We start from the raw sequence: 24,873 nt of genomic DNA, 5'->3' as shown, positions 1-24,873 counted from the left end.
ATCAGCAGACCCCTAACTACAGTAACTGCACTGAGTGCAAGAAGAGTGTGTGCAACCTGTGTGGCTTCAACCCCACACCTCATCTTGGTGAGGTAAGACCAGTACAGCTTTCACTACTGCTAAAATATAAACAGTTCTGAAAGGTACACAAACCATACAAGGATTTCAGCCGTTTCCATTGTTACAGTAGGTGGGTTAGGGCTACAGTCTTCTGTACACTCCATGTTGTTCAGTCACTCACTGGCTATATAAAAACCACGTCTGCAGTCAATTTGGTTTCTATATCTTCCAATTGTAATCAGGACACAAATATTGACACTTTGTTTAAAGGTACCCCTCTTACCATAAGTGAACCTGAACGTTGGTCACGGTCTTGGTGGTCATGACTGCTGCACATGTTTGACCTTTGAGGGAGTGGTTTGTGGTTGATGCGTTTAGCTTTCCCTAGCCTCCTAGCTGCCCTGTAGTCTAACTCTAAGCCATTGTGGGGCTAGGTTAATAAGGCTAAATGAATGCCATTTAAATGGCCATCTCATTATTGAGCGACATTTACACTTCAAAAGGCTGGCACTTGACTCTGTAATCTAAGAGAGGGGTGTGTGTGTGTGTGTGTGTGTGTGTGTGTGTGCGTGCGTGTGTGTGTGTGTGTGTGTGTGTGGTCATAGGGACCAAATACTCTTTAATTTCTCATCTTCCTAGGAGGTTATAGAGTGTTATTACTGGCGTGTCCCATTGACGCTGAATTAACATACATCACTTACATTCAGTTCCCAAGAACAGATGGTTTATGGGGTCATCAAATTATATTAATGGAAGAACTGCACAGAATTTCATTCAGTTCAGCGGATCAAAGCTCACTGTCAAACAGTATTGTGATGGGAAAATACAGCAGTAGCCGACTTAATGCTTGTCTACTGTGTAACTGCTGTATATTTTGGTTGACAGGTCAATAGGGTGTAATACGGGTAGCGTTGGTTTCTCAATTATAATAGCAAGTTTGGTTGAACTGTGACTAGATTGTCTTTGTTATCGACCATGTCTGGCTCGGCTTAGGAGCTACTCACAGTGTAAGTTGTTCAACCTTGAGTCAAAGCAGTGAACGTGTTGAAAGCAGGTATAGTTGAGCTCACGCGATGGCAGGTTTGGCGTAGCTTCACATGCTAGCTTCCCTATGCTAGTAGGTAGTTTAGTGTTTAGCGGTGTAGCGCGTGGCCAGTTCCCTTACTAATCACGCTACTGGTCTATTTAAGGTGTTCCGGGAGATTAGGCAGTCTAACTCCTTGTCACACGGTGAGAACCATGACTCCACCACCACGCCCGACAAGATGGCCGCCACTCCATTATGAAACAACGTCACTGAAATGGCTCTCCATTTTCCCGTGGAGTTCATCATTTACGTTTAGGTTTATTTAACATTATTGTATGTAGAAACACATACACTGTGATGTCATACAGTACTTCAAAGGACAGTTAAAATAGAGGTAGATCCTCATGTATCTTTGTGTTGGCTTAGACAGCTAGTTACTACATACTACTATGTACCCTAAGGTTGTTACTAGTGTAACTACCTCATTACTACACAGGTGGCACTTACTTTACCTACTAATTTTAGCTCCTAGAGGAGCAAAGGCCCTCAGGTTACGGCCTCTGGACTACACAGGTCAACTCAATATAAAATGCTTCCAATATCATAGACTGGTATGTATCGCTGTGTTGTCGTACTGACCCATCTTTGGCAGTAATGAGGAGCAGTGTATTCCTCAAATGAAGTCCAAGGCACGGGGAAATGTGTAATTACATTGGGGAGATCAGCATCCTATGTGATTATGCTCTTAGACGGCCTAATGAGCCAAAGATTAGGTGTCTCTGGACCAGTGTGTCTTAACACTGCAACCAATATACTTGTTGTGCTCAAAATCAGGGTTGTGTTCATTAGGCACCAAACGGAAGAAAACTGACTGAAATAGTGAGGGACTAGCTGGACTTGTCCAATAAGAAATGCTGATTTTCATTTCCAATGCAAAACGCTTTGTGACAGTGTGCAATTATGAACACAACCCAGGTGCGGAGTATAACCGACAGAGATGAAATACCATCATGTTTCAGGGACTATGGAAATTCATCTTTACTCAGTCGAGAATGAATAGGACATTCTGATCATGGATTGAAAAGGTTCACTGAAAAACATACTAATTGAAAAAGTCCTAATTTCCTGATTTATACATGTTAAATTTCGATCCCAAACCTGATTTTAACTGAGCTGAAATTCAATTCAACCCAACCAGACATGCATCTAATCTGATCCAATCCATTCAAGGATGCTTCATGAAACTGAACTTGTTGATTGACGGAGAGCTACATAGAGCCCTGAGTCCTTTGTGATGAAGAGGAATAGATAGATGATGTGAGTCATTGGTCTAGGACAGAGCATGGTGCTGGATGGCCATGTGAACGAGGCTGCTCCTGCCCCAGTCTACCTACCTCAGTACACTGACTCATCCACCCTTTTCTCTGCTTCGTCAGCAGACATGCCTTGCCTCTGTCACTCTCCCAACACTTGCTCCGAGCTGAGGATTTGTTTGTGTGTATTTGTTCATGTGTATTTGTGTGTGTTTGTGTGTGTGTGTGTGTGTGTTTAGGGGGTTGTGTGTATGTGTGGGGGTTGGTGCATGCATTGCATTGAATCTGAAGGAGCATTTATCTGTGTGTTGGTGTTTGTTTGGTGTGTGTTGTGTGTTGCTTGCTGTGTAGGCGAGCTGTAGAAAAAGTAATCTCTGCTTCTTAAAAGGATTTAAAGGGCATCAGGAAGCCTGTCCCAGTCAGAAGAGGTGTCCCTTAACCTTCCTCAATATGAGCCTCTCTCTCTCTCTCTCTCTCTCTTCTGTTATTATCTCTGTTCTTTTCTCTGTTTTCATGTTTATTTGAGTAAAGAACTGTACATATCAGATAATAAACTGAAAACAGGCCTGATGGAACCATTGACGGGAACCTTTCCTAAATGTTGATCAAACAAATGACATTAGACCAGTGGATTATAATTCCTTTTTTTTGTCCGAATATTAGAATATTTTCTTGGAAATCTTTTGACAAATGGATGGGAACCTAGCTTCTGTCTCTCTGTCCCTCTCTCTCTCTTACTGTCTCTTTCATTTTGTGTTCTGTCCCTCTCTCTCTTTCATTTTGTTTTCTGTTTTCTCCTACTGTCTCTTTCATTTGTCTCTTTCATTTTGTTTTCTGTCCCTCTCTCTCTCTTACTGTCTCTTTCATTTTGTTTTCTGTCCCTCTCTCTCTCTTACTGTCTCTTTCATTTTGTTTTCTGTCCCTCTCTCTCTCTTACTGTGTCTTTCATTTTGTTTTCTGTCCCTCTCTTTCTCTTACTGTCTCTTTCATTTTGTTTTCTGTCCCTCTCTCTCTCCTACTGTCTCTTTCATTTTGTTTTCTGTCCCTCTCTCTCCTACTGTCTCTTTCATTTTGTTTTCTGTCCCTCTCTCTCTCTTACTGTCTCTTTCATTTTGTTTTCTGTCCCTCTCTCTCTCTTACTGTCTCTTTCATTTTGTTTTCTGTCCCTCTCTCTTTTTACTCTCTTTCATTTTGTTTTCTGTCCCTCTCACTCTCTTTACTGTCTCTTTCATTTTGTTTTCTGTCCCTCTCTCTCTCTTACTGTTTCTTTCATTTTGTTTTCTGTCCCTCTCTCTCTTTACTGTCTCTTTCATTTTGTTTTCTGTCCCTCTCTCTCTTTACTGTCTCTTTCATTTTGTTTTCTGTCCCTCTCTCTCTCCCTCTTTTTTTTCTGTTTCTCTTCTACCCATCAGCTGATCAAATCAAATCAAAGTTGTTATTTAGTAGTTTAGATGTTGTTCTCAAGGATCTCTGGCTGTTCTGGCTCTACTGTTCTGCATCTACTGTTCTGGCTCTTCTGTTCTGGCTCTACTGTTCTGCCTCTACTGTTCTGCCTCTACTGTTCTGCTCTACTGTTCTGTCTCTACTGTTCTGCCTCTCCTGTTCTGCCTCTACTGTTTGACAATATTTACTCTTGCTCTCCCCAAGCATAAAATACATTGATTCTGTCTCTGAAATGGCTTCTGCCCAGCACAACACTTTAAAACCTCTTCCCTGTCATTTTTGTTCCAGCCCAGCACTAACACACCTCAATGGCTTGGTGATTAGTGGACTAGTTTAATCAGGTGTGTTAGAATAACAATATGCAGTTTATTCATTTCAAATCATTTTTGTTATATTATATTTATAGTCCACTCAGTAACGTATGAGACTGCTGCGATGCAGACACTACTGTAGGGGCTGCCTTGTTGCTCACATCAGACAGCATCCAAGGCCCTTGTCAGAATTATATTATATAACCTAGGGAGAGGAACCATGACACCTGAGCTACAACATTCACTGGACTAAGCCATTTCCAAAGGCTGCTCTGTGGACAACCTCACAGATATGTCTTTGTGTCAACATACAGAGACAATGAACATGCTATAGTCATATGATATAATTTATTATACTTTATAGTAGAGACCATCACCATCATGGGGAAGCTGAATCCAACATTTAGGTTCATGATCCAACATTCGACTTTTCTATCTGGCCATCAAATCTAAGATAAATATGTATTTATCTGAGGCAGATTGTGTTTGTTTACAAATAGGTCTACAGGACCAATACGATGTGACATTATTCATCCTGGATAAATGAATGGCTGTACACCTGTGGTCAGCTGGGTACACCTGTGGTCAGCTGGGTACACCTGTGGTCAGCTGGGTACTCCTGTGGTCAGCTGGGTACACCTGTGGTTAGCTGGGTACACCTGTGGTCAGCTGGGTACACCTGTGGTCAGCTGTCCCCTGTGGTCAGCTGGGTACACCTGTGGTCAGCTGGGTCCATCTGTGGTCAGCTGGGTACACCTGGTTAGCTGGGTTGTGGTCAGAGCCAACCTCATCAGCTACTAGGTTAGGGTTGTGGTTAGCTGATATTGTTCAGCTCCACCTGGGTCAAAAATGTGGTTAACACAAAGCAGAACATACTGGGTACACCTGTTGGTCCTTTAAAAACCTGCTGTATGGAAAATAATGTGTTCTATACCTTGGAAAATGGGTAAAATGGGACTATGGATGACAACAGAAAGGTGCTTGTTTTCATAAAGTGGTTAAATCCGCTTAGTTTTGTTGTCCATCTGCCCAGGTGATAATAACAGGTATCGCAAAACTGGTATCACAAAGTACCCGGTCCCCTATAAAATATTGTGTCTCTACCTTGGAAAATGAATAAAATGGGACACATGACACACACACACACATGACACACACCCATGATAATAACAGGTATCACACACACACACACACACACACACACACACACACACACTCACACACACACACACACACACACACACACACACACACACACACACACACACACACACACACACACACACACACACACACACACACACACACACACACACACACACACACACACACACACACACACACACACACACACACACACACACACACACACACACACACACACACACACACACACACACACACACACACACACACACACACACACACACACACACACACACACACACACAGACACACACACACACACACACACACACACACACACACACACACACACACACACACACACACACACACACACACACACACACACACACACACACACACACACACACACACACACACACACACACACACACACACACACACACACACACACACACACACACACACACACACACACACACACACACACACACACACACACACACACACACACACACACACACACACACACACACACACACACACACACACACACACACACACACACACACACACACACACACACACACACACACACACACACACACACACACACACACAGACACAGACACACACACACACACACACAGACACACACACACACACACACACACACACACACACAGACACAGACACACACACACACACACACACACACACACACACACACAGACACACACACACACACACACACACACACACACACACACAGACACACACACACACAGCCCCACCTGTTTCCTCTGCCCTGAATGATCTGCTCACTGTCTGTGTTATTTTGGCTGGACAAACACACACACACCTCTATTTCTTGGCTTTGTGTGGTGTTTCCTGTAGTCTCCTTATTAATTTCAGGTTGGTGCCCACACTGCCTCCCACACTGTGAGCCTGCTTCAGCCCACACCGCTAGCATATGAACAGGAATGTCTTCTATTGGCCACACAATACATACATACATACATACATACATACATACATACATACATACATACATACATACATACATACATACATACATACATACATACATACATACATACATACATACATACATACATACATACATACATACATTAAGTTGACTGTGCCTTTAAACAGATTGGAAAATTCCATAAAATGATGTCATGGCTTTAGAAGCTTCTGATCGGCTAATTGACATCATTTGAGACAATTGGAGGTGTACCTGTGGATGTATTTCAAGACCTACCTTCAAACTCAGTGCCTCTTTGCTTGACATCATGGGAAAATCAAAAGAAATCAGCCAAGACCTCAGAAAAAAATTGTAGACCTCCACAAGTCTGGTTCATCCTTGGGAGCAATTTCTAAACACTTGAAGGTACCACGTTCATCTGTACAAACAATAGCATGCAAGTATAAACACCACAGTACCACGCAGCCGTCATACCGCTCAGGAATGAGACACGTTCTATCTCCTAGACATGAACATACTTTGGTGCGAAAAGTGCAAATCAATCCCAGAACAACAGTAAAGGACCTTGTGAGGATGCTGGAGGAAACAGGTACAAAAGTATCTATATCCACAGTAAAACGAGTCCTATATCGATACAACCTGAAAGGCCGCTCAGCAGGGAAGAAGCCACTGCTCCAAAACCGCCTTTAAAAAGCCAGACTACGGTTTGCAACTGTACATGGGGACGAAGATCGTACTTTTTTTTTTTCGTACTTTTCGTACAAATGTCCTCTGCTTTGATGAAATAAAAATAGAACTGTTTAGCCATAATGACCATCATTATGTTTGGAGGAAAAAGGGGGAGGCTTGCAAGCCGAAGAACACCATCCCAACCGTGATGCACGGGGGTGGCAGCATTATGTTGTCGGGGTGCTTTGCTGCTGGAGGGACTGGTGCACTTCACAAAATAGATGGCCTCATGAGGAAGGAAAATTATGTGGATATATTGAAGCAACATCTCAAGACATCAGTCAGGAAGCTAAAGCTTGGTCGCAAATGGGTCTTTCAAATGGACAATGACCCCAAGCATACTTCCAAACTTGTGGCAAAATGGCTTAAGGACAACAAAGTCAAGGAATTTGAGTGGCCATCACAAACCCGCAAACCCTAAAATTATGACCCAAGTTAAACAATTTAAAGGCAATGCTACCAAATACTAATTGAGTGTATGTAAATTTCTGACCCACTGGGAATGTGATGAAAGAAATAAAAGATGAAATAAATCATTCTCTCAACTATTATTCTGACATTTCACATTCTAAAAGTAAGGTGGTGATCCTAACTGATCAAAGACAGGGAATTTTTGATAGGATTAAATGTCATGAATTGTGAAAATTGATTTTAAATGTAGTTGGCTAAGGTGTATGTAAACATCCAACTGCAACTGTACATATATACAGAGATGCACACAGATTGACGCACACAGAGACAAAGAAATGCACACATAGAGATACACACACAGAAACACAGCCTTGTGCAGTGTTAACAGAAGCCTTGTGCATGTTAACTCTCTCTCTCTCTCTCTCTCTCTCTCTCAGCCTCATTAATCCACCATTCCAGCCAAGTCTGCTGTATACAGTAGAACTGAGTTCCATGTATGTGTGTGTGTGTCTTTGTGTGTGTCTTTGAGCGTCCCTCTGTGTGTGTGTGTCTTTGAGCGTCCCTCTGTGTGTGTGTGTCTTTGAGCGTCCCTGTGTGTGTGTGTGTCTTTGTGCGTCCCTCTGTGTGTGTGTGTCTTTGAGCGTCCCTCTGTGTGTGTGTGTCTTTGAGCGTCCCTCTGTGTGTGTGTCTCTGTCTCTGTATACACTACCGTCACTCTCACTCCCATCACTTGCCCCGAGGACAGAAATGGACAAAAATAGCCTGAGCTACAAAAGAGCTACTGAGGATACAAGCAACTACAGGGCGCCATGGGAAATCATCTCTCTCTCTCTCGCTCTCTCTCTCTCTCTCTCTTGACCATGGAGGTGTGTGAGTCTTAGGAAGAGAGAAAAGTTTAGCATATACACCCAATAAAATATGTGTGACTATGGGAGGCCTGGTGAATGTAGTTGTGTTTGTGTACATTTACGTGTTTAATATTGCCTTTCCCACAGACCAATACTATGTAGTGTAAAATGTCCAACTTCAAATGGAAGCTGCCTGAACATCACAGGTAGTAAAGTGTTTGTACTATCTGTTTGGTGATTTACTCTGTGTGACATATGGGGTTAGCAAACCTCCAGGGCCCTAGTCGGTACAGCTCCCCCTGTTATACAGACCTATTACTGGGTCATGATTCTTCATTATCTACAGCACATTTACGAGGGATTGGAGGTTTAGGAGCCATATTTTAGCCAAGCCAAGTGAGCGACTGCGGCCAAGAGATACTGGCGCCAGGAAATCGATGAGGTGCCAGTGTTAAGTCCTATTGAGAGGGGAGATGCACAGAGACACACACTGAGACCCTGGTTCCGATAGCGCAAGCTGTTGTATTTGCGTCAGGTCAGCTTTGGCTTATGTCAGATGCATAGATACACAGACACACTGCCAGATATATGTCATACACACGCACGTAGGCACATATGCATGTAGAATTTTACTTCAATGCCAGGTTTAGTATCACAATACTCAATACCATCACGATACTTCATACCAAAGTGATACCAAAACGATACCAATGCAAAAAATAAAAACGTATTAGCTAAATGAATGGCCCTTGATCCAGACAGATCTTGTGTGTTCAATTTCATTTGAAATGTTTGATTTTCAAATGTATTCATTAATGACTCACCACGTTTTTTTAACCAATCTATATAACAGCATAATGGTAATAATTTATTTGAATGGTAAATCTCTATTGATCATCTGGGTAAATCAAGATGTAGCCTAGGCCTGTTCACAATACAGGTGAATGTATATTCAATAGAAGTGTGTTCATGCATTGAGTTATTGAGCTTGTTTTGGTTGATTTCATGGGGTTATAAATGAAAAACAATATGTTTACCTTCCAATTGTGACTTATTTTATTGTACTGATCAACAACATTTGCATAAAAGAAGCAATATCTTATTTTATAAAAGTGCGCGCTGTCTCTTTAAGACCCATGATGTCATTCACACACAGTCAGTTTTCTTGGCTGAAGCAAAGATGATCTTGACTGGGGCAGATGTTAGCCGGGGTAAACGAGTGAATGAATTACGTTTTTGGTGACAATTAGCTTTGTAATCAGCAATATTTTGAAATACTAGGGCTGTGATTGGTGTTGGCTTCAGCTGTAAGTTAGCAAGGAAAGTTAGCCTACAACGCTGGAAACGACCGGTATCTTCTTGCACTGTAGTGTTCTAGCCTGTACTGGACATTGTTTTGGGAACAGTAATTAGAAGTTTCAACATTTCTACTGTGTTGCATTATTAAAGTGTGTTAACTTTTATACAGCATAAGCATATGCAGCCCAGTTAGTTCAGTGGTTACTTAGAACAGGCTAGAGCTAGCAATGAGGAAGTGGAGCGGGCACCGTGCTATAGAGCTAGCAATGAGGAAGTGGAGCGGGAACCGTGCTCTAGAGCTAGCAATGAGGAAGTGGAGCGGGCACCGTGCTCTAGAGCTAGCAATGAGGAAGTGGAGCGGGCACCAGAGCTAGCAATGAGGAAGTGGAGCTCTAGAGCTAGCAATGAGGAAGTGCTCTAGAGCTAGCAATGGCACCGTGCTCTAGAGCTAGCAATGAGGAAGTGGAGCGGGCACCGTGCTCTAGAGCTAGCAATGAGGAAGTGAAGTGGAGCGGGCACCGTGCTCTAGAGCTAGCAATGATGAAGTGGAGCAGGCACCGTGCTCTAGAGCTAGCAATGAGGAAGTGGAGGCACCGGCACCGTGTGGAGCGGGCAGAGCTAGCAATGAGGAAGTGGAGCGGGCACCGTGCTCTAGAGCTAGCAATGAGGAAGTGGAGCGGGCACCGTGCTCTAGAGCTAGCAATGAGGAAGTGGAGCGGCACCGTGCTCTAGAGCTAGCAATGAGGAAGTGGAGCGGGCACCGTGCTCTAGAGCTAGCAATGAGGAAGTGGAGCGGGCACCGTGCTCTAGAGCTAGCAATGAGGAAGTGGAGCGGGCACCGTGCTCTAGAGCTAGCAATGAGGAAGTGGAGCGGGCACCGTGCTCTAGAGCTAGCAATGAGGAAGTGGAGCGGGCACCGTGCTCTAGAGCTAGCAATGAGGAAGTGGAGCGGGCACCGTGCTCTAGAGCTAGCAATGAGGAAGTGGAGCGGGCACCGTGCTCTAGAGCTAGCAATGAGGAAGTGAGCGAAGTGCTCTAGAGCTAGCAATGAGGAAGTGGAGCCACCGTGCTCTAGAGCTAGCAATGAGGAAGTGGAGCGGGCACCGTGCTCTAGAGCTAGCAATGAGGAAGTGGAGCGGGCACCGTGCTCTAGAGCTAGCAATGAGGAAGTGGAGCGGGCACCGTGCTCTAGAGCTAGCAATGAGGAAGTGGAGCGGGCACCGTGCTCTAGAGCTAGCAATGAGGAAGTGGAGCATGCTCTAGAGCTTGAGGAAGTGGAGACACCGAGAGCTAGCAATGAGGAAGTGGAGCACCGGCAGAGCTATAAGGTGCTGCTCTAGAGCTATAAGGAGACATCTGTTGATAGACAGACTTGACAGGCACGGTGCTCTAGAACTATAAGGAGACATCTGCTGATAGACAGACTTGACAGGCACCGTGCTCTAGAGCTATAAGGAGACATCTGCTGATAGACAGACTTGACAGGCACGGTGCTCTAGAACTATGAGGAGACATCTGCTGATAGACAGACTTGACAGGCACGGTGCTCTAGAGCTATAAGGAGACATCTGCTGATAGACAGACTTGACAGGCACGGTGCTCTAGAGCTATAAGGAGACATCTGTTGATAGACAGACTTGATAGGCACGGTGCTCTAGAACTATAAGGAGGCATCTGCTGATAGACAGACTTGACAGGCACGGTGCTCTAGAACTATAAGGAGACATCTGCTGATAGACAGACTTGACAGGCACGGTGCTCTAGAACTATGAGGAGACATCTGCTGATAGACAGACTTGACAGGCACGGTGCTCTAGAGCTATAAGGAGACATCTGCTGATAGACAGACTTGACAGGCACCGTGCTCTAGAGCTATAAGGAGACATCTGTTGATAGACAGACTTGACAGGCACAGTGCTCTAGAACTATAAGGAGGCATCTGCTGATAGACAGACTTGACAGGCACGGTGCTCTAGAACTATAAGGAGACATCTGCTGATAGACAGACTTGACAGGCACGGTGCTCTAGAACTATAAGGAGGCATCTGCTGATAGACAGACTTGACAGGCACGGTGCTCTAGAACTATAAGGAGCCATCTGCTGATAGACAGACTTGACAGGCACGGTGCTCTAGAACTATAAGGAGGCATCTGTTGATAGACAGACTTGACAGGCACGGTGCTCTAGAACTATAAGGAGCCATCTGCTGATAGACAGACTTGACAGGCACGGTGCTCTAGAACTATAAGGAGGCATCTGCTGATAGACAGACTTGACAGGCACGGTGCTCTAGAACTATAAGGAGCCATCTGCTGATAGACAGACTTGACAGGCACGGTGCTCTAGAACTATAAGGAGACATCTGTTGATAGACAGACTTGACAGGCACGGTGCTCTAGAGCTATAAGGTGCCATCTGCTGATAGACAGACTTGACAGGCACGGTGCTCTAGAACTATAAGGAGGCATCAGCTGGGCTGATAGACAGACTTGACAGAAGTACCGAAAGTAACAAAAGTTCTATTACAGAATCGTTTTTCATGTTCTAGTATCGGTATACCGTGCAACACTAAGGGACGCACACACACACACACACACACACACACACACACACACACACACACACACACACACACACACACACACACGCACACACACACACTTGTGAAAGACGCAGACCTTTATTTCCCATGCTCAGGTTAAACCTACTCCTGGACTCAAAAACACTTCCAAAGGAGAGTCACTTTTGAAAATGCTTTTGAGTCTAGCAGGAGGCTTAACCTGGACCTGTGACGCATTTGGGTATTAGCGATTCTACATCTTCTGACTGGTCTAGACTTTCACAGGCGTTTAGGAACTTGACAAGCTGATCAATATCTTGAATTGTAGCGTTAGTTGTAGCCTTTAGTTGAAAGGGAATGGGAGAAAGGGTAGAGGAGGCAGGGGGAGGGGAAAGAAGAAAATGAGTGTGATGGAAACTGAGGGAGATGTTTAAGAGAAGAAAGACGTGATTAGCGGAGGTAGAGAAGGGTGAGTGTGATGGAAACTGAAGGAGATGTTTAAGAGAAGAGAGACGTGATTAGCGGAGGTAGAGAAGGGTGAGTGTGATGGAAACTGAAGGAGATGTTTAAGAGAAGAGAGACGTGATTAGCGGAGGTAGAGAAGGGTGAGTGTGATGGAAACTGAAGGAGATGTTTAAGAGAAGAGAGACGTGATTAGCGGAGGTAGAGAAGGGTGAGTGTGATGGAAACTGAAGGAGATGTTTAAGAGAAGAGAGACGTGATTAGCGGAGGTAGAGAAGGATGAGTGTGATGGAAACTGAGGGAGATATTTAAGAGAAGAGAGACGTGATTAGCGGAGGTAGAGAAGGATGAGTGTGATGAAACTGAGGGAGATGTTTAAGAGAAGAGAGACGTGATTAGCGGAGGTAGAGAAGGGTGAGTGTGATGGAAACTGAAGGAGATGTTTAAGAGAAGAGAGACGTGATTAGCGGAGGTAGAGAAGGATGAGTGTGAAAAAGGAGAGGAGGTGGATGGGAGAGGAGGAACAGGATGACTGAGGAAAGCAGTAGGAGGGGTTGGATGTCATGTCACAGAGGATGTACGTGTGCCAGCTACATGCTGCTTTAATCAAATGCTAACAAGCTATTGAGTATAAAACCACTTTTGTTAGCATTAGGGTTAGGGGAGAGGAGACTAGTATTGTTAGCATTAGCGCTAGTGGAGAGGGGGCTAGTTTTGTCAGCATTGACTCCTGGGACTTTTCTATTGGTTCCAAACCAACAGGCAAAATCAATCAAGCCCAGCTAAACTACGTTGAACACAAATATGAACGCAACATGCAACAATTTCAAAGATCTAACTGAGATACAGTTCATATAAGGAAATCAGTCAATTGAAATAAATGCATTATGCCCTAATTTATAGATTTCACATGACTGGAATACAGATATGCATCTGTTGGTCACAGATACCTTAAAAGAAAGTAGGGGTGTCTGGTCTGACCACAATTTGCCTTATGCAGAAAGACACATCTCTTTCGCATAGAGTTGATCAGGTTGTTGATTGTGGCCAATGGAATGTTTCCCACTCCTCTTCAAATTGCTTTGCGAAGTTGCTGGATATTGGTGGGAACTGGAACACACTGTCAGACACGTCGATCCAGAGCATCCTAAACATGCTCAATGGGTGACATGTATGGTGAGTTTGAAGGCCATGGAAGAACTGGGACATTTTCACCTTCCAGGAATTGTGTACAGATCCTTGCAACATGGGGCTGTGCATTATCATGCTGAAACATGAGGTGATGGCGGCGGATGAATGGCACGACATTGGGCCTCAGGATCTCATCGGTATATATGTGCATTCAAATTGCCATTGATAAAATGCAATTGGTCATTGTCCATAGCTTTTGCCTGCCAATACCATAACCCCACCACTATGGGGCGCTCTGTTCACAACGTTGACATCAGCAAACCGCTCACCCACACGATGCCATACACGCTGTCTGCCATCTGCCCAATATAGTTAAAACCGGGATTCATCTGTGAAGAGCACACTTCTGCAGCATGGCAGTGGCCATTAAAGGTGAGCACTTCCCCACTTAAGTCGGTTATGATGCCGAACTGCAGTCAGGTCAAGACCATGGTTATGACGAAGAGGACGCAGAGGAACTTCCCTGAGACGGTTTCTGACTGTTTGTGCAGAAATTCTTCGGTTGTACAAACCCACAGTTTCATCAGCTGTCCGAGTGGCTGGACGCAGATGATCCCGCAGGTGAAGAAGCCGGATGTGGAGGACCTGGGCTGGCACGGTTAAATGTGTTCTGCGGTTGTGACGCCAGTTGACGTACTGCTAAATTCTCTAAAACGACATTGGAGACGGCTTATGGAAGAGAAATTAACATTAAATTCTCTGGCAACAGCTCTAGTGGACAAACCTGCAGTCAGCATGCCAATTGCATGCTGCCTCATGCAATTGAGACATCTGTGGCATTATGTTGTGTGACAAAACTGCAGATTTTAGAGTGGCCTTTTATTGACCCACGCACAAAGTGCACCTGTGTAGTGATCATGCTGTTTAATCAGCTTCTTGATATGCCACTCCTGTCAGGTAGATGGATTATCTTGGCAAATGAGAAATGCTCACTAACAGGGATGTGTGCCCAAAATGTGAGAGAAATAAGCTCATGAAACATGGAACAAACATGTTACATGTTGCATTTATATTTTTGTTGAGTATATTTGCAATGATTTTGGTGTTTGATCCCAGGTCTGTCAGTCACAAAGTGATACAGTCTCTTTCTCTCTCACCCCAAACAGAGAAGCAAAAACAGCAGCCGAACTCCTAATGCCGCTCATTACCGCAGGTTGTTGTGGGTCTTAATTATCGCTCCTTTAAAACTGAAAGGGGGAGAGGAGATCCCCCATCTCCATCCCTCTCTCATTGCCTCCAGTAGCACAGGCAAGCTGGCATCTCACACCTGTCCATCTGTATAGACATACCCGCCAGGGGAAACCCGATAGCACACAGACACACACACACCAGCTGATAAGCCCATTTTAACTGCAGCTAGTGAACCAACCTAATGTCCTGTGTAAGATAAGATGAAGCAAAAAGCTGATACACACAAAATAACACTGGGTTCAAAGTTCAGTGGACAGATGGCAAAACGGAAGAACACTTCAGACAGACAGACGGACACACCCACCTACCTAGTTTTGCTGGGTCTTCCTTTCTCCTCCTTTACTAAGTTCTCTCTCACCTAGCTCAGAGTAAATATAGTGCTGTCTCTCACCTCCCCTGTCAGTATCCCTTAACAGACACCCCAACCTCCTGGGAAACAAACCCAAACCACCCGGGACACCATAGCACCTCTTTACTGCTGTCAAACACGAGGAAAAGACAATACTGAGGTACACATTTGTTGGTGTCAGAGAGTATTTGTTGTGTAATTGTATTTGGGAAGTGTTTGTATGGTTAGTAGAAAGGTTTAGAATGTAATGCTGGATAGTTGAATCTATGTTGTGAATATTTCATTGGACATTGTGTGTTGGATGACATGAAAATGTTGCATGCTGTCAATAGCAGATAAGAGAAAATTCTAATGAACACCTCAACTCCTTACTTGACCTTCACACTAACTAAGACTTTCTAGCCCACACAGCTTTGACACCTGCTACAGAACTGTAGCGATGCGGGTCTACTGTACAGTACACCAAGCAACGTATTCTCAACACTGGGGAGGTTGCTAAGGATTCAACCTTCTATGAAAACAACCTAACCAGAGAAATGGCAAAGGGTTGTTTCTATGACAACATGGTGCACAGTTGAACCAAATGATTTTGATGGCCTAGTTGGTTAAAGTGTGATACTCCCATCACCAGAGACCAGATTTAGCCCATTTAAAAGCAGGTTAAATCACTTCATTTATATCCATATTTCTGGGGGAAATGATTTCATATCAGAAGCCTCCCTATTAAAATGATAGAAGAAACACTAATACTGACGAGCTTATTTCCTGTCTGCACCAGGTGAAGTCACCTCAAATATCCCCTCCCTTCTCCACCCATTGTAATTCTCATGTCAGACTTGACCATTTAGGAGGTAAAACCCTGGCAGGATTCTCCTCTGTAATAAAAGGATATCACTCCGACCTTCACGTCGCTCACCTCCCCCGAGAGGAGGAACCAATGACCCAACATGGAGGATAGACTCATCAGATTTGCCCATTTTGCCAAATCATCTCAGACTTTTATGTTAATGTCTTGAGACTTGAGGTAGTTTGAAAGTGTTGTTTCTTGTAGCGTCCTTGAACGTTTGAACTCTTTTGTAAAGTCAGGGTTGTATAGCTCCAGTAAAGAAAGGAAAGGCTCCCACACTAATGCTGCTCATTTAACTATCTTTAGAACTACAGTATGTCATACCCAGATCTGTGTGGGATGTACATATCACTGTATAGCTGTGATACAGTGTGTGTGTGTGTGTGTCTGTGTGTGTGTGTGTGTGTATTATTATGTGTGTGTGTGTGTGTGTGTGTGTGTGTGTGTGTGTGTGTGTGTGTGTGTGTATTATTATGTGTGTGTGTGTGTGTGTGTGTGTGTGTGTGTGTGTGTGTGTGTGTGTGTGTGTGTGTGTGTGTGTGTGTGTGTGTGTGTGTGTGTGTGTGTGTGTGTGTGTGTGTGTGTGTGTCTGTGTGTGTGTGTGTGTGTATGTACATGTGTGTGTGTGTGTGTGTGTGTGTATGTATATGTATATGTGTGCTTAGCAAACAGCAGCATGGCTGATTCACAACCCACAGGGATGAGAGGGTGGATCCCACATAATGCCATAAAGTCATAAAGCCATACAGCAATACAGCCATATAGTTACACAGTCACACAGCCACACAGCCACATAGCCATACAACCACATAGCCATACAACCACATTGCCATATAACCACATAGCCACATAGCCACACAGCCATATAGCCATACAGCCACACAGCCACACGGCTATACAGCCATACGGCCATGCAGCCATACAGCCACACAGCCATACAGCCACACAGCCATACAGCCACACAGCCATACAGCCACACAGCCATACGGCCATACAGCCATACAGCCACACAGCCACACAGCCATACAGCCACACAGCCATACAGCCACACAGCCATACAGCCACACAGCCATACAGCCATACAGCCATACAGCCACACAGCCATACAGCCATACAGCCACACAGCCATACAGCCACACAGCCATACAGCCATACAGCCACACAGCCATACAGCCATACAGCCACACAGCCATATAGCCACACAGCCATACAGCCACACAGCCATACAGCCACACAGCCATACAAATGTGAGGATGCTGATGATTATACATCCCCTATTACTACTATGATGACCAACTGATGGCACACACACACACTCTGTGAAATGACTCATCATTTCTCTTATCTTAATGAGGCGCTGGACAAGACTGGACAAGACTGGGCACTTAATGACACTTCAAGGAATTGAAGCTGCTGAGCTCTGTTACCAGGAATGCTTTGTAATTGGCTAGTTAGGAAAACACAAACATCCATTAGCATCCTAGCTTCAATCAGGGGGTCAATGTAATGGCTTAAAGGGGTTAAATAATTGCAATACGACAAGGTTGTAGTGTGACACTTATGTGCGTATACATGTTTGTGTGTGGCTAACTGTCTGTGTGTGGAAGTCTGTGTTTGTGTGTGGATCACTGTGTCTGTATCACTGTGTTTGTGTTTGTGTGTGTGTGTGTGTGTGTGTGTGTGTGTGTGTGTGTGTGTGTGTGTGTGTGTGTGTGTGTGTGTGTGTGTGTGTGTGTGTGTGTGTGTTGTGTATGTATGTGTGTGTGTGTGTGTGTGTGTGTGTGTGTGTGTGTGTGTGTGTGTGTGTGTGTGTGTGTGTGTGTGTGTGTGTGTGTGTGAGAGAGAGAGAGAGAGAGAGAGAGCGCGAGAGACAGAGATTGTGTGCACGTGTGTATTTGACAAATACAGAGATGGAGAGACAGGATGCTTTTTATGGTGGTGATCTGGTGGAAGGGTGATGTCCAGGGACCGTAGGCTGCAGATCTCTGATAGCGTCAGTGATGACAAGGATAAAAGTGGTTTGAAGCCGAAGCGACAGATCTTGTGGCTGACTGGCTGGCTCTGTCCGGGCTCTCATTACTCCTTATCAGTAGCAATCTGGAACCATCTCTCTGCCTCTCGAGCTGCTCTCTGGGGTGTAAATGGATGGACCAGTCAAGCTGCAAAAGCCAATGCCCTGTGGTGGTGGTACGGCATCCTGGACTGTAGGGAAAGGGACCTCTACATGGGGCTGGATTATGATATTATTCATGAAATCATATATAATAAAGGTGAAATCCTACAGCTCTCTGTTTCTTTCCTCTCTTGCTCTCTCTATTTCCTTCCTTCCCTCTCTCTCTCTCTCTCTCTCTCTCTTCTCTCTCTCTCTCTCTCTCTCTCCTCTTCTCCTCTTGCTCCTTTGCTCCTTTTACACACACTCTCCATTTCAATCGTATGATAACAAAATGCCATTCTAAACTTCATGCCAATCATTTAACATGGAGAACGTGATGAGGTAACCATTAAGGTATCTTTACTTTTACTCAAGTATGACAATTGGGTACTTTTTCCACCACTGCTTAGCAGGCCTCACACCATCTGGTATGGATTTAGCATAAGCCCCACATTTAAGCCAGGCACAGGAGGGCACACACCCACGTTACTGGCCTGTGGAGGCTCACAAAACGGGTATGCAGGAAAAAGGGTGTTTACTTGAAACGGAGACTGGAGGCGTGGCCAGACCCATGCTGACTACACCCCAAGAGAGAAAGAGAGAATATGTATGTGTATGTGTGAATGTGTGTGTTATTTTACCAATACTCTTACAGTACATCTACACATACAGTACAACATCTCTCCATCATTAGTCCTACTTACATTAGCTCTGGTGTGCTACAGTGTAAGACCCAAAGTCCCTAGGAATCAAATGTTTACCATTGTTTCTTTCTCTCCTTTCTTGTCGAGATATATAATATTAAACCGTCTTAACGGGTACAACACTTAAACCACAGTTCTCAGTGGAGCTCTTCTGTAATGACTTCTTCTTTAGTGCTGTGATTGTCGACTTGAGTCAGATAACCATGACAGGACAGAATTAGAGGCCCTCCGAGATGAAGGATTTGAACAGCTGTGTTCGTGGCGGTTTGTTGTCTTTCTTGCTGATGCACTATGGTTATTTTCAGAGATAGAGGGCCGGTTCGGTCCCAAGCGGGGGATGGGAAGAAAAAACAATGCCAAAGTCATCGCACAACACAGGATAAACCGTTTACTGAATGCACACTTTTAATTGCCTGCCTTTGAGCTGGGTTTACTGAAAGATTGAATTGGTCTGAAATAAGACGTTTCAGTTCATCCCACTGTAAGGTCCTTGTCCGAAGCATTAGTGTTCCTCTGACCTGTGGTGTGAGCTATAGCCTCGCTTGCGGTTGGAATGTAAAACATAGATCAGGGATGGGCAACTTTGATGGGCTGGGGGCTACAAAAAAATCAGAACCCATCAGAGAGACATTTTTTACATTTTAGAGTAAATGTTGTGCAATTCTACACATTTTGCCATGGGGTGTAGAGAAAATGTTGCAGTTTTAAAGCAAGTTTGCTGCAATTCTACACATTTTGCCATGTGGCGGGGAGAACATTTAGCAATTTTATAACTAATTTCCTGCAATTATACACATTTTGCCATGGGGCAGAAAGGAAAATGTTCTGTTTTTAATATGATATCTGAGAGAGACTGACAAACAAAATCAATGGGGGCCCCCCAGCCAATCATTCGACCACAATAACAAGTTTAAATAGCTGGCTGCTAAAATAACTTAGCAATCTTCAAATGTTTTGATTACGTGGGCTAATGAATTAACTATCAGTGACTGACACAACAGAAAAACTGCTGATGCACAACCACATTTTGAAACGGCATATTGTGTATTCTACTATTAGTTCCAAAAGTTTGTTGTACTATGGGGTGGCAGGTAGCCTAGTGATTAAAGCGTTGGGAAGTAACCAAAAGGTTGCTGGATCGAATCCCGAGCAGACAAGGTAAAAATCTGTCGTTCTGCCCCTGAACAAGGCAGTTAAACCCACTGTTCCCCGGTAGGCCGTCATTGTAAATAAGAATTTGTTCTTAACTAACTTGCCTAGTTAAATTAAAGTAAAATGTAAAAAATAATACTAATATTTTTGTGGAAAAGGATGTGAGGGCCTTCAAAAGGGGGGTCGCGGGCCAACAGTTGCTCATCCCTAATATACTGTACATCATGCTGAATTTAGGACATGGGACTAAGGGGCGCAGTGGTCTGGGGTTATGGTCTTGTGTCATTAAGTCATAGGGCCTAATATGTGTTCATCCTGATGGATGCACTGTATAAAATAGTTTTGTGTAGATGGGTCAGCTAGACACACACAAACACACACAGCCTCCACCCTGGCTCTGCTGTGGAATGTCTGCACCCGCTGCCCCAGTCATTCTGACATGCCTTGGTAAACCTCTGTGACATTACCATGCATTATGAAACGACTATCTGTTAAGTTACATAAAAGTAAAAAGCTTGCCTGAAATAGAATAGGCTACAATGGCCCTGTGTCTGCGCATAGCCCAAGTGTTACGAAACCGTGGGTCCAGTTTTCTAATAATGATCATAAAACATCATTACTGATTAAAGTCAACATTTTAATCATCCACTACAACAACTATGTATTAGAGTGAGTGAGCATTTTTACAAGGTCCACACTAACTATCATTTTCTTTGTTTTTCTGTCTTACAGAAAGAATGGTTATGTCTCAACTGCCAGACCCAAAGAGCTCTCTCTGGCCAGCTGGGCGATATGCCCCCTCCACCATCTCCTGTGAAGAAGCAACTACCCACACCTACCCCTACCCCTCCTGCCTCCCCTGCCAAAGTCCCTGACTCCCCAGCTGCTGCTGCCTCTCCATTAACGGGAAGCCCCTCAGTCACTCAGGTAGAGGCAGCAGCAGCAAAGGAAGACACCCAGCCGCTTCCCATGTCCAAGGTAGTAGCAGAACGCACCCCGCCCCAAACACCAGACGCTGCGTCTGCAAACACAGACACCACACCCATCCCACCTGAGCATGCCACCCCCTTCTGATAATGTCCCAGAGGAGAAAGAACCAGAGCAGGCTGACACGATGGAAGCTATATCTGAGACTATACTGGATGAGCCTGTGACAGAGAGTGTAGTGGAGAGTGCTGTCGAAGCCTCAGCGGTGGAGAAAGACCCAGAGCAGGCTGAAGCAATAGAAGCTATATCTGAGACTATACTGATGAGCCTGTGACAGAGAGTGTAGTGGAGAGTGCTGTCGAAGCCTCAGCGGTGGAGAAAGACCCAGAGCAGGCTGAAGCAATAGAAGCTATATCTGAGACTATACTAGATGAGCCTGTGCCAGAGAGTGTAGTGGAGAGTACTGTTGAGGCTCCAGCAGTGGAGAAAGACCCAGAGCAGGCTGAAGCAATAGAAGCTATATCTGAGACTATGTTGGATGAGCCTGTGCCAGAGAGTGTAGCGGAGAGTGCTGTTGAGGCCCCGGCAGTGGATCATCCAGAGAGTATGCCAGAGAAAGTTACAGAAGAACAGTCACCACCCGACACTACTCAGGCAGAATCAGATTTCCAGCCTGCAGTTGTAGAGGAGCCTGTCATTGCTCCCCCTGTAGAGAATGAGTCAGAAAAGCCTGTTGAGGCAGCACCCGAGCCAACTCCAAGCCCAGATAAAGTGCAGAGTGAATCTATACCAGAGGAGATCTCACCGGCTCCCTCTGCAGGTAGTGAGAAAGAGGAGCCCATCCTAGAAAGGTTCTTGAAGAGGAAGCTAAGCCGGTAGAGCCAGAGGTGATTCCAACACCTGAAACGGTCACACAGGAAACTACTGTCCAACCTGACCAATCACCAGAGCCTGAATCGCCAGCTCCTGTAGTCACTGAGGAAGAAAGGAAAGCAGTGGTGATTGAGGAAAAACCTAGCCAACCACCTAAAGCTGAGGATACAGCTCCTACACCTCCTGCAGTCACCGAGCAGGAGGAGAAACCTAAAGAGCCAGAGCCTCAAGCAACTACTGTTGAACAGCCTCCAACTGAGGTGTCTTCAGTACATACAGGTCCAATAGCAGAGAGTTCAGATGTGGAGACTAAGATGCCAGAGGTGGCTCCGGCTCCACCAGTTAAGGTTGTAGAGAATTCGGCCTCAGCTCCCGAAGCCCCTAATGAGCTGGTAGAGGATTGTGCATCTCCCAAACCAGCAGAGCTAGAGGCTGTGCCTTCACAAAAAGAGGAGGTACCCCCTGCAGTAGAAGAAACTCCCCCTGTAGTTGCTGAGAATGAACAGCCTAAAGAGGTAGAGACCGTTCCACAAACTGAGGCAGTTGAGTCTGTAGCCCCATCTCCTCCTCTAGTTACTGCTAAAGTTGAGAAGAAGCCTGTAGAGAAGGAGGAAGAGCCAATACCGCCAGCCCACGTAGAGGATAAACCTGTAGAGAAGGAGGAAGAGTCAATTCAGCCAGCCCAAGTTGAGGAGAAGCCTGTAGAGAAGGAGGCAGAGCCAATACCGCCAGCCCAAGTTGAGGAGAACCCTGTAGAGAAGGAGGCAGAGCCAATTCAGCCAGCCCAAGTTGAGGAGAAGCCTGTAGAAGAGGCAGAGCCAATTCCGCCAGCCCAAGTTGAGGAGAAGCCTGTAGAGGAGGAGGCAGAGCCAATACCGCCAGCCCAAGTTGAGGAGAAGCCTGTAGAGAAGGAGGCAGAGCCAATACCGCCAGCCCAAGTTGAGGAGAAGCCTGTAGAGAAGGAGGCAGAGCCAATTCAGCCAGGCCAAGTTGAGAAGCCTGTAGAGGAGGCAGAGCCAATTCCGCCAGCCCAAGTTGAGGAGAAGCCTGTAGAGGAGGCAGAGCCAATTCAGCCAGCCCAAGTTGAGGAGAAGCTTGTAGAGAAGGAGGCAGAGCCAATTCAGCCAGCCCAAGTTGTGGAGAAGCCTGTAGAGAAGGAGGCAGAGCCAATTCAGCCAGCCCAAGTTGAGGAGAAGCCTGTAGAGAAGGAGGCAGAACCAATTCAGCCAGCCCAAGTTGAGGAGAAGCATGTAGAGAATGAGGCAGAGCCAATTCAGCCAACCCAAGTTGAGGAGAAGCCTGTAGAGAAGGAGGCAGAGCCAATTCAGCCAGCCCAAGTTGAGGAGAAGCCTGTAGAGAAGGAGGCAGAGCCAATTCAGCCAGCCCAAGTTGAGGAGAAGCCTGTAGAGAAGGAGGCAGAGCCAATTCCGCCAGCCCAAGTTGAGGAGAAGCCTGTAGAGAAGGAGGCAGTAGTAAAGAAAGTACCAGAGGTTTCTCCTGCACCTCCTGCTGCTGAACCAGAAAACATTAGCCCTGAGAGTGATTACGAAAGGACAGAGTCAGAAACAGTGGTTGAACCCAGCCCAGAAGTCAAAGCCGAGGAGTCAGTTTCACCCACCGCTTTTGAGAAAAAGTCCCTGAACAGCTCCCAGAACCTGAACCACAATCAGCTAAAGTTGATCAGATCCCACCTCAGGGGGCTGTAGAAGCTCCAGCACCAGTAGTAGAAAAACCCACGAATGAAACTGAAATGGAGGCTGGAGCAGAACGTGTAGGTCAGAAAGACGAAAATCTGACATCTGTGGATACAAAGGTTGAACCAGAGCCAACAGCAGATAATAAGGCTGAAAAAACCCAGGATGAGTCTACTCCTCCAGCTTCTGAAGCTAAAGAGGAAGAAAAGGTCAGAGCAGAGCACTTAGAACGAGCTACAGAGGCAGCGTCACTATCATCTGCTGCTAGTGAGCCACAAGCCCCTGAGAACGTTTCTGAGGAGAAACCCACACAGGAAGGAAAAGAAGCTGCAAGCATAGCTGAAAATAAACAAGAGGTGTCTATAGCTGAGAGTAGGGTGCCAACTCCTACTGTGTGTCATGAGAAAGCAGTGCAAGAGAAAGAATTATCCAAAGATGAATCCAAGCAAACTCCAAAGACAGACTCTGTGTCTGAGAGCATTCAGCCAGAGAAAGAGAAAGTGGTTGTATCACCACCTGTAGTTAGTGAAAAGCAAGAACATTTTTCAGTATCAGAGGTGAAAGCTGTGAGTGACAGACAGGGCAGCGTAGAAGACAAAACAATACCAGAGCAGACTAAAATATCTGAAACTGTATCTGAAAATGAGTCTATTGCCTCAGCCCCTGTAGTAGAACCTGACACCCTAGTCCCTGTAGTTGGTGAACAGGACGAAGACAAACCCCTGAATGAAGAGAAGATAATAGAGGCTGAACTGGATGCAGTTGGAGAGGTGACTGTAGTATGTAGCAACAGTAGTGGCTGAGAATTAGATGATTCAAGTCAGAAGGGATCTTTTCACAAATGTTTGAACGGACCTTTTAGTTATGCAAAATAATCTACAGACAAAAAAGCTATCTTCCCTTTATACATCTTCATATATCCATTTTAAATCTTCCAAATAATATGTTATGTTTATGATCAATTATGGATGATTATCATCTACATATTTATTATACATTAATTGTGTTTTATTATTTAATTTACAGGCAACGCTGAAAGACCCTGGAGAAAAAACACCATCGCCAAGGATAGCAGTCCCACCAGCCCCTCAGACCTTGCCAAGCTGGAGAGCACTGTCCTTCCCATACTAGAGGCCCAGGCTACACAACCAAAGGATAATTCAGACAAACTGACCGACTCACTCAAGACCAG

General features: G+C 45.1%; 1 protein-coding gene and 1 long non-coding RNA gene across 2 annotated transcripts in view; both read left to right on the top strand.

Annotated features, from left to right (window-relative positions):
- The window catches only part of LOC121845438 (protein piccolo-like), a 79,272-nt gene that overhangs the window by 15,819 nt on the left and 38,580 nt on the right, over positions 1–24,873 (top strand). Inside the window, 4 exon segments of the mRNA XM_042316845.1 lie at positions 20,920–21,114; positions 21,221–21,359; positions 21,452–21,934; positions 22,063–23,526. Coding sequence (XP_042172779.1) covers positions 20,920–21,114; positions 21,221–21,359; positions 21,452–21,934; positions 22,063–23,526 — 2,281 coding nt within the window.
- LOC121845439 lies at positions 12–24,735 on the top strand. Its single transcript, XR_006082561.1, has 3 exons — positions 12–92; positions 20,920–21,165; positions 24,708–24,735. It is a non-coding gene; the product is annotated as an uncharacterized LOC121845439 (long non-coding RNA).

The sequence above is a fragment of the Oncorhynchus tshawytscha genome, unplaced genomic scaffold, assembly GCF_018296145.1.
Source record: "Oncorhynchus tshawytscha isolate Ot180627B unplaced genomic scaffold, Otsh_v2.0 Un_contig_3309_pilon_pilon, whole genome shotgun sequence".
In the NCBI taxonomy this organism is placed as follows: domain Eukaryota; kingdom Metazoa; phylum Chordata; class Actinopteri; order Salmoniformes; family Salmonidae; genus Oncorhynchus; species Oncorhynchus tshawytscha.
This window is presented reverse-complemented; position numbering and strand designations above follow the sequence as displayed.